General features: G+C 37.4%; 1 protein-coding gene across 8 annotated transcripts; it reads left to right on the forward strand.

The window, feature by feature from the left end:
* Positions 1-2,465: 2,465 nt before the first annotated feature.
* Positions 2,466-10,979, forward strand: LOC115693753 (pentatricopeptide repeat-containing protein At5g62370-like). 8 transcript variants are annotated; one of them, XM_056305964.1, is made up of 7 exons: positions 2,466-3,219; positions 3,481-6,097; positions 6,760-6,862; positions 7,704-8,043; positions 9,209-9,670; positions 9,935-10,199; positions 10,544-10,979. In XM_056305964.1, exons 1-2 carry the CDS (start codon positions 2,901-2,903, stop codon positions 5,217-5,219), a joined length of 2,058 nt encoding a protein of 685 aa, XP_056161939.1. In that variant the 5' UTR covers positions 2,466-2,900; the 3' UTR covers positions 5,220-6,097; positions 6,760-6,862; positions 7,704-8,043; positions 9,209-9,670; positions 9,935-10,199; positions 10,544-10,979. The 8 variants fall into 8 exon arrangements, with proteins under 8 accessions (XP_056161939.1, XP_056161942.1, XP_056161940.1 ...); XM_056305967.1 differs by having other exon boundaries at positions 9,935-10,045; XM_056305965.1 differs by having other exon boundaries at positions 9,935-10,045; positions 10,549-10,979.
* The last annotated feature ends 237 nt before the right edge of the window (positions 10,980-11,216 follow it).

Below are 11,216 nucleotides of genomic sequence, written 5' to 3' on the forward strand. Positions count from 1 at the left end.
TATGCTAAAAATATATAGTTGCCCACACATATGTTATCCAATGATGTATACCAGATAGCTAAAATCGCATAGGTATACATAGATTGGATATATCAGTGGAATTCTAGATGCGATTCCCAGAGACTCAAGAATGGCTTCCACATGGTGCACTTTGTACACTTTGTCCTATGTGGCGCCTAGTTGTCATTGTGCATATATCAATGTGATGTTGTTCAGTCGCTCATATCGGATTAAACATGGGTAACATATATAAGCATATCTGATCAGTTTATGCTTCTGCAAAATTAAGGCCAACAATTACCTATTTACAAAAATAGACACATGAAGCATATAGTAAGGCGTATTTCTATAAAGTCTAAGCAAGTTTATGTACCATTTATAAATGACTAACAAACATGTATACACGAGTTAATCCTTTTAACTCGTTAATTACATGCTTGGACATGTTTAATTATGTAGGTTAACATGTTTTTCGTGTCAACAAGATGACCTTGGATACATTCAGATGCGTTGAGATACGTTTAAAACACTTTTTTCGTTTTCTTTTGGTAAACCACGAAAATAGTATAAATAATTAACCATTGTCCAGCAGCATGTCATTGTCATCCGCGAGTGACATTACAAATGTTGGAACAAAAACAGTAGTAGCTGAAAGGGCAATTTGCCTGGGACTATGAGATAAATGAGGGACACAAACAGGGACCGCAGAAGAGTTGCTGCGAATACACATAGTACTGGTACTACTCCAAGCAAAGGAAACATCATTTAGGAGTATCCTGGACGAAAGTGGGCGCGCACAGGTGTTGGTCCTGACTCCTGAGTGATTGGTGTTGCTCTCACCAGGCCAAAGCATCCTCGCCCCAGTTTCCTTCCCTGTAGCTATGCTGGAACTTGCCTTCCTAGACCTGCAATCACCGACAAGGTTTGATAAGTACACATTAGTATCCAGTATAACATTTAATACCGAAAGGACCACCATACGTTTAAAACATTTAAAACCTCAGCTCGATATAAACCTAATCATATACAACAATGATATCTCTAACTTCCGCCACCCTTTTGTACTCAGTTGAATTTTTAGTAAGGATATGACTGAATATGATAAGATATAAAATCCATGAATTTTGCTATATTTTATCATTGTTTGGTAAATGGCAAGATATTTTTATATTCTATCATATCCATTATTTGATATGAACGTATATGGATGTAAAGGAACCTAAAAATGCACAACGAAAAGTGGTAAGAATTTCTCATGATTTATTTCTAAAGAAATCACAAATGCACAAATGAAATAACCTCCATCAATTAATTCTTAACTATTTTACGATCTACATCTTAAACAAAAAGTGGCACATTACAACGTTCCAGAGTAACAGGTTCGATTATGACAAGAAACAGGTTACAACAACATCGACGAGGTAGATTAGCCAACGAACGCCAAATTTAGTAAAAGAGAGAAACATGATTTGCAATTCCGAAAAGTATAGTGCTTTAACTCTTTTCCCACTTTCATGAAACTTCAACATGAATTACAGAGTTACAGAAAAAGAAGAAATTTAGATTCTTTTGCTGCTTTTATGAACTTTTGACATGAATCAGAGAGATACAAAGTAAAAAGAGCTTCGACTGTCTTGCCATTTTCATAAAGTTTTAACGTAAACAAAAAGTTACGGAGGAATTATGAAGTTTTAACATGAATAAGAAATATAAAGAAGGAGACGGAGAGAATTAGAAAGATCTGTTTCCTCAAGTTTGAATTTGTTCATTTAAAATCAAGGTTCTTTTATTTCATTTTTATTTACTTATTTTTTAAAATTATTTTTCCTCTTTTTTTTATTTCTTTTGTTATTCCCTTCCACCATTCCTTAATAAAATTTTTATTAAACTATATAATAAATATAGATACTAAATATGTATATATAGAATATGTATTATAGAATATAAATAAATTCAAATATATAAATAACAATATGAATAAATAAAACGAAAATTGTCCATTATTTTTTATTATTTTGAATATTAGTTATTTATATTAAAATCCACATATTATTTTACATTTCATTATTGTTTTGATTTTTTAAATTTAAGAAGTTTGCTATTTAAAGAAAATAGTTTTTATATCATAAATATAAGAAATCCGACTATCTTTATCCCACTTCTTTCATGTGATATATTTATCCGGACGGTATCTTTTTATATATAATTTTATCCTCTATTGGGTAGGAATCAAATACCGAATAGATAAATTTTATTCTATCTAGACTTTTATCCCGGTTAGCAAACGTAACCTAAAAATTCGACTTTTAAGTTAACCAAACAATAGAAAATCATGTACCCTTTTGCCCCCAATTTTTTTTTGGGGGGTCGATTTTTGCCCCCAATTGAATTGCTAAAACCCTAACGAAAAGGGTTTATGCCTATGTTGACCGTTAAGGGATCATATCCCTGTCTCCCTCCTCTCTCTCTCTCACTCTCGGGTTGCGACTCCGCACGGAACAGCCTCTGAGGTTCGTTCTTTCAATCGCGCCTTCGAAATTCATCGGCGATCCTCGCTTGTCTCGCCAATTTTGCACTGAAAGGTGAGAGCTTTCCTTCAGAAAATCCGTATTTTCAATAACCCATAACCCATTATGCTAAAGGAATGCGTCAGTGCGCACCATCGATTCTTAGGCTCAAGAAGAGCGATTACTACATGTGCCATCCCATTCTTGCAATGAAAGGTGAGAGCTTTCCTTCAGAAAACCCATATTTGCAACAACCCATTATGCTATAGAGATGCGTCAGTGCTCACCATCGATTCTTTAGCTCAAGAAGAGCGATTACTACATGTTCCCTTCATTCTTGCACTGAAAGGCGAGAGCTTTCCTTCAGAAAATCAATATTTCCAATAACCCATTATGCTAAAGAGATGCGTCAGTGCTCACCATCGATTCTTTAGCTCAAGAAGAGCGATTTCGACATGTGCCCTCCAATTGGAAGCTCCTGCTTCTGCAACTTCTGGCAATTCGGCTGATCATAAGTCCTTGACTCTGTCTTTGTTGGAGCAGCTCATTCGGCGGGGGCAGTTCTCATCCGCACAGAGCGTGGTCCAGCGGATAATAACTCATTCTCCATTGGCTCTCGATGTGATCTTGGTGGTCGATTACCTCACTTCGCGAGGATTGGACCTCGACTTGAATAGCCACAGTGCGCTTTTGCGGAAACTCGTGCAGTGTGGTGAGTACCAATTGGCTGAGGTGTGGTATAATGAGAACTTTTTCGGTAGATTTAAGGATCCTAATTCTTATATGATGGATCTTATGATTATTTGTTTCTGTAAGTTGGGAAAACTCGATGAGGCAGAGAGGGAGTTTGATAGGTGTGTCGAGTTGGGTGCATTGCCTAATGTGCAAGCTTGTGATGCAATTTTTCGAGAACTTTGTGCGCGAGGAATGGCTTTGGAAGCATTTGAATTTTTTGTTGGATTGATTTGTGCAGGGGTTAGTATGAGGATTGGTTGTTATAATCAGTTGATAGACTCATTGTGTTTTAAGGGATACATGGATGAAGCAGTTAAGGTATTCTGCCTGCAGCAGGAGATCACGGAGCTTCCCCCGACACTCCATCAGTATAAATCATTGTTTTATGGTCTTTGTAAGGGAGGGCGGATTGTGGAGGCGGAGCAACTATCAATAGAGATGGAAGCAGAAGGCTTTTTTGTCGATAAAGTAATGTATAACTGGCTAATTTTTTGGTATAGCAAGGATAGGAAAATGAAGATGGCAGTGAGGATTTTCTTTCGGATGCTGAAATTGGGTTGTGAGGTAGATGATTATGCCTATAATACATTAATTAATGGGTTCATGAAGTGGGGTATATTTGATAAAGGCTGGGCAATATACAAACAAATGGTGGACTGTGGAATGCACCCTAATGTGGTTACTCACCACATCATGATAAGCAACTATTGTAGAGTAGGGAAAGTGGACTGTGCATTGAAGCTGTTAAATGAGATGCTTGTCTGCGATATAACTCTTGGTGTGCACTCTTATACAACTTTGATTGCTTCACTTTACAAGAAAAACAAGTTGACTGAAGCAGATGAATTGTGCAAAAGGAGGTTGGACAATGGGGTTCTCCCTGACCCTATTTTTTTTCTTGTTGTCATAAGGATGCACCCGAGAGGGTGTGAACTTCAGCTTGCTTATATGATGTTGCAGGCTATTGGCCATTCTGTGTCCTTAGCTTCTAATACCTGGGATGGCAGCACGGATTTTGGGCAAAACATTGAGTATCTGCTTGAGGGAATTGCAAAAAAGGACTTGAATCTGGCCAGTATTGCTTTTACTATTTGCGTTAGTGCTGTATGCGAGAGAGGAGATATTGATGCTGCCATTCTCCTCGTGGATAAAGCAGATAGTGTTGGATGCCAACTGTTGCTTTTTACATACAATTCACTGATCAAGTGTCTATGCCAAAAAGGGCTATTTGAGGAAGCTGAATCCCTCATTCATCTAATACAGGACAGGGGTATAGTACCAGACTTGGAAACTTACTTAATAATGATAAATGGTTATTGCAAGCAAGGGAATTTGCAGTCAGCCTATCGTGTCATGGACCAAATTAGTGAGAGAGGACTGAATCCCTGTGTCGCCATGTATGACTGCATTATAGGTTTTTTAAGCAATAAAAAGAGAATTTTTGAGGCAAAAGACCTTTTCAAGAGAATGCTCGAGGATGGTGTGGATCCTGATGAGACTATATACATGACGATGACAAATGCTTATGCCAGAAGCAGAAGACTTCTTGAAGCTAGAGAATTGTTTGATAAAATGATTGAAAATTCTATCAAGCCAAGTTCATATTCATATACTGCTCTTATAAATGGTTTGGTAAAGAGAAATATGACCGAGAAGGGGTGCATATACCTTGATAAGATGATTGGAGATGGTTACGAGCCAAATAATGTGCTCTATGCGTCCCTTATTGGCCATTATTTAAGGGAAGGAGATTTTGAATCTGCCTTCATGCTAGATGATTTGATGTGCAGAAACCATATCAAATGTGATCTTATCACCTATATTGTTGTGTTACGGGGTGCATGCACGCATATCAATGGCATAAAGAATAAAGGGGCATCACAAGTAGAGCATCTTATAGAACAAGAAAAATGCTATTCGATTTGCTGCAGAGTAGGAGTTTGGCAACAATTGATAGAAACCTTAAAGTTCCTGTAAATTTGCCGGAAGCAATGAAGCACTTTGTGTTGAATCTGTGCAAGAAAATTAAGGATAGTGAATTTATGCCGAATCTGTTCCTATACAATGGCATAATATCTGGTTTCTGCCGAGCAAACATGATTGAGGATGCCTATCACCATGTTGAGTTATGCAAAGAGAGGGGTTACATCCCAATCAGGTGACCTATACAATTCTGATAGGGGGGCACATAAGTCAAGGTGAAATTGATAGTGCTGTTGGCTTATTCAACAAGATGAATGCTGATGGTTGTCTTCCGGATGGACTTGCATACAATAGGTTAGTTAGAGGCCTTTGTAGTTATGGAAGGCTGTTGGATGCATTGTCACCTGTTTATGCAATGCATAAGAGGGGTTTATTTCCGAGTAAGTTGTCTTATACATGTTTATTGAACAACCTTTGCTCAAGCGGATTGAATATTCTCGCCTTCAAGATATTTGAAGAAATGCTTTCCCATAACTTCATTCCGAGCCTTCACTGCTCTAATTTGCTGCTTTCCAACTTACGTGTAAGTGGGAGGTGGCATGAAGCTCAAGTAGTCCACTATTTGATGCACAAAGAGGAAAATGTCTCTGGACAGCTCAATGAGAGGGTTTTTGATTGACTCATGCTACATATAAGGAGATCTCCATCTTCAAGAAAACAAAATGGTTTTGTTATGGGGGAGCTTACTAGAAGTTGGTATTACTCTATCCCCGGTCCTTCTTTATCAGTTGCCATTTCAATTGGCAATCTTAATCATTGGAAAAGTTAGAAACTTATCGGTAGGGGCCATCTCACCCTCTTACCGGAGGAGGAATCTCTTCTTGCACTTCTCCACTCGTGAAAGACATGGTTGTACTGCTTTTGACTATTTGGTAAGTCAATCTTTTAACTTCCTCTATCATGTTATTACTATATGTATCATGAGTTGTTTTTTAGGTTAACCGTCAAACCGTGACATGCTATAACTAATTTTGCTGATATGCCACTGATAGATATTATTAAAAATGGTTGCCGCTTGAGGCTCCACAACATGTCTCTAATGAGAAGATCACTGTGCACAATCTATCATCATATTGCAGACTGCAACGTTTTTTTTACCTGACTACTATAAGTGTGAGGCTACTGTACCATCTTCAACGACCACACAGATGCACCTTCATGTATTTATCTCATGACGGGTACATAAATCATGATGGTTCAATCACTTAGCCGATGACGGATTTACCTAATTTAATCACTGTCTAGATTAGAGAAGTTCATGCATTGTTTTTCTGTAAAACACATGTGTGTCCTGTGTTCATAATCCTTGGTGGAAATGCAAGGTCTAGAGTGCATCTGAAACCAAGTCCTACCCCAGCCTCCAGAAACCAAGTCCTTCTACAAACTTAATCTTATGTTGCATTCTGATGATCTTGTATGTCAGTTGACAATTTGCAGCTCATATTGAAAGTTTTCATTAAGCACACAAGTGAATTTTTTCTATTTAATTTGGTTGGCAAAAGAATGATAAACTGATTTCTTTACCATTTTTCAGATCATTATGATCTGGCTCTATGCATTTTAAGGTGGATGTTGCTGTACAATCATTTGGATTCTGGACAATAAGCTCTTTGCACAATAACTCAGCAAATGGTAAGGTAAATTCTATGAGCAAGTCTTTTTACTTAATCAGAGATTTAAGAAATATTAGATGGTACCTTTACTTCAGTTTTCATGTCAAATTACTTATTATATACTCCATGCTACTGCAGTTGTGGAGTTGTTTGAGCTTCTTTGGCTGCTTGAGTTGGTAGTCATGCTGAGTTAACCGATGCATTGCCTTTTAGTGCATTATGGAAAGTAAACGTAAGAGAAAAGTGTGCGAGTGTGGCATCTGAGAATCAGTAAATCATCTGATGTATGATTTCTGCCCATCTTACTATTCCAGAATGCCTTTTGTGGCATTGTCATTTAATGAAAAGGTTAGCTTCCATTTTCATCATCCGTTTTTGGAGGGGGAAATTGTCAATGTCACTAATTCTTCCAATATACTGAGGTTCTGTTTGGAAATTTAATTTTACTGCTGGAGATTTTTTGCTTGGTTTAGCAGACTCTAGAGCAGTATACGAGTACATAAGATCATGGTGGTCATGCTGTGTCCAATTAGAGATAAACAAACAGTGAACACTTGAGCTTTGGCTCTCCTCATGTCTCATTCCCTAAGACAACATGCACTTTAATTGTATGCATGCATGCACTCACACAAGCACTATTGCATACGCTCGCACTGTCAAATGGAGGTTGGCTGCCCGATTAAGGTCGTTAAAATCTTCTCTCTTGTTGGACAAAACTTCTCATCTGCCAATGACTATCTTATTGATTTACTTATATCTCCACTTGCCAATATACATTTTGTCGCAGTGTTGATGTCATCAATTTTCTTTTAAGAGCTATAATTGAGCAACTCATATTTATTATATCTATCACTCTTGATGGCAGGTCATAGTAGTTAATTGGAAGTTTCCTCCTGGTCCAATGTACGTCTAATTACAACGTCATTGTAAACTTACTGAATCAGCTGGACAAGACCTCCTCATGGCATGGTGGGTTTCCATGGAATTGTGTTCCTATAGTTTGGACCCATTTCTTTGGTGAGAAAAAGAACAACTTTGGTCAGTGATGGACTGGCCAGAATCGAATGCGGGATAATTCATGGCAAGAAGGTATTTGTGGAGCAATTTGTCTGATCCCTAACATTGAGGTGGACCTATCAATTTTAGGTGAAAGATCGGGTCACAGCTACCTTTACTTTCCATTTCTGAATCTGCTAGAGTATCAGGTAGTTTGGAATTGGTCTGGTAATCAAAGTTGGGATGGAAATTTGCTATATTTTATCCACCTTGCACTGGCTTTAATCTTGTTTTATATGCTTCTGGGTTACTGTTAGAGTGTTTCCGCAATGCCTAATAAATGTTTGGGTCGGTCTATGTTGCCCCGTGGCACTGTGTCGCCTGGTCCTTGGTACTCCAAAATTCTTTTGTTTTCGCCATAGTCCATTGAAACATGCTCTTTTCATCGTAAATATACGTAGAGTGCAATTATTATTATAAATTTTTTAAGGCACTTTATATTGGACTATGACAAAACAAACTGATTTATGACAACCTACAAAAACTGGGGCACCACAGACACGCTGTAAATTTTGATACTTAGCTTCGTAAATATACGTAGAGTGCAATTATTATTATAAATTTTTTAAGGCACTTTATATTGGACTATGACAAAACAAACTGATTTATGACAACCTACAAAAACTGGGGCACCACAGACACGCTGTAAATTTTGATACTTAGCTTCGTAGAATTATGACACAAATCTGCCTTATGATTTTCAAAAGGCATAAGGATCTGCTTTATCATTGATGATTGTTGAGAGAATGGTTTGTTAGTCTCATTAGGATTGTTAGCTGACATGCTAGATTCTTCCTCTATGTGTCAATCGAGATTGTGCATATTCATTCCATGGAATCACACAAACATGTGTAGCACAGTTCAATAGATAAGGTAATTTGTGGTTCTACGGATCTCACCACTGTTTCTCTTATTGGTGCCTCTAACCAGTGAGGTGATCTCGAAAATGATATTCTTATGAGTAGTATTCTCCTCTGTTAACCTGTCCAATGAATTATTCCTGAGTAGTTTATATTATCTATTTGACTCCATCAAACTGTTGGTGGCCATGTAATTTTTCATGTGAAAATATCTCACAGAAAGGAAAATCTTATGTTCCACTGGTATGGGTGGGCGTGTGCTTGCTTTTTAATTTCTAGTTTACCTCATAGTGCCATGGTCTCTAATGTGGTGCATTGATAAAACGATTGCGTGAGGACTGATGACTGATTAACTGTGGATGGAACATGATTTTCAAAGTATGCGGCTTTGCTAGTATTCCTTTTCGTACAAGTTAGCATTAGTTTAAAGTTCTCTGCTCTGTGATTGCAACAGCAATTTCCCCAACTTGCTGAAATTTCGGGTGAATCAATTGTATTGTTACGGTGTGAAGACTCCTGAAGAACTTGCGCAGCTGAATGCGAAGTTGAACAAGATCCCTGGATGGGCACATTTCATTTGTAACAAAGCAGAGGTTCATATTTTCCTGAATTTTATGTCTTCCTCTGCATTAGGTATATAATGAATATGTTGCTTGTAAAATTCTGTTGTTTGTGTGAGATTCTTTTCTTTATTCCTTGTGATAAAGTAGAGAAGACTATGACGAACTATGAAGTTTAAGATCTTTCAACATTGTAGATGGATATTTCATGTTTCGAGAGGAGTGCATATCTTCTTTGGACCAGATCGTTTTCTGACTTAAGTGCCCAGAACTAAAACAACTGCCAGTTTCTTCTGAATTAAGAGAGTGCGATCACCAAATTCAAGGGGCGGTGGAAATCATCCAGGGTTAGGTCTGTGTCAAGTTCCATCTTTGAGGTTTTTAATTTGATAAATGCATCCTGCACAAAAACCCAGAAAACTATATGCTAATATAACCTGATGAGCATCTATCTTTGGGAAGATTCAACAGCATATCATTTTCATGTGCCAGAGTCCACTTTCCACATCATTGCTATTCAGTTTGTCTGATAACAGGTTGCTAGGATTACTACAATGAAGTAACTAGTCCTAAATCTAAATTGTGTGTGCATTCATTAATTTTTTCTTTTTTGCTGGTAGGTTCCTTCAAAGAAAAGATCTATGGAGATGCTAGATATAGAGAATGGGATAGTAGAAGCATGCTCTTGAGAAATTTATCATTGGAACAGCAGCAGATGAATGCTATTTTATGTACGGATTAATCGTGACTTGAGCTTATATATGTAGTAGTATAGACCTGGAGGCATTTTTGTTGACGAATGCAAGACCTCTGAAGTCGATAGGCTGCTTTGAGTCCTTGTCTTAGCTTAGTGACACTGCTCAAATATTTAGCATATGATGAATCGTAAGTATATGGCAAAAGAATTTTCTTTAGCCCCCCATAGTACAATATTTTTGTGGAAGAGATGTGCGGGGATTTTTTGTCATGAATGTATGATTAACTGAATAAATGGTTGTGCCTGGTTGTTGGTTCCTCTCACTTTTGTACTGCAATTGCAGAGAGTATTCATGATAAAGTTTTGGTCATTTTGGATAACGATTAGTTCTTTGGCCATGGTTAAGGACTAGTTCAGTTGTGCTGTTATTTTGCTTGGCTAGAATTGACACCTTCATAAGTCAGCTAGAAAGTTGGATCCGACATTATAATTTTATCCTGAAAATGTTTATTCGCTGATGTGCCTTTGGCAGTGCAGTGGGATGATGCAACTCAAATGCACAAAAGCAATACTTGTCAATCAGCACCTGGATCCATGTTTTTATGTATGGTTTATCTGCAAGGGACAACTAATTGGGTCAGGAAACACAACCACTACTTCACAAGGTGTAGCCTATTACTTGATGTATTGCTCAATGTAGGATTTTTAAGAAGCATGAACATGAAGATTATCACAAAGCAAGTTTTCTTTTTACGTACTCATTCTTGGTACTTTTAAAGGGTGGGGACTGTGGTAAGGCTTCAAGTCAGTGTTAGCAAAGAAGTGACCATGACAAATTCCTTAGACATAGATATGTAAACTTTCACCTTATTTAGCTGTAAGAACATTCATGAATTTTGAGGAACATGTAGAGAACTACAAATTAAGTTATTGAAACATGAAAGATGTAACAAGAACAGCATGGGAAAGCTACTTAGTTAGAACCTAAATTAGTTGCTCTTAGTGATTCTTTTCTTGGGCTAGAGTCTCTTGAGAAAGTGGCCATTCCTTCAGAAAAACTGCTTCAAATAACTATATAAATGGAAGAATTAGATTTCAGTGGGTGCATTGAAACCTCTTACTTGTCACCCCTTTTTCTTGAATTATTGGGCTAATTTTGCGACATGGCATCAGAAATTGAGTTTTATTATTGCCCATCTTCATAT

Source organism: Syzygium oleosum, unplaced genomic scaffold, assembly GCF_021117445.2.
Source record: "Syzygium oleosum isolate NSW1041296 unplaced genomic scaffold, Sole_v2.1 Sole_v2.40, whole genome shotgun sequence".
NCBI classification, from domain to species: Eukaryota; Viridiplantae; Streptophyta; class Magnoliopsida; order Myrtales; family Myrtaceae; genus Syzygium; species Syzygium oleosum.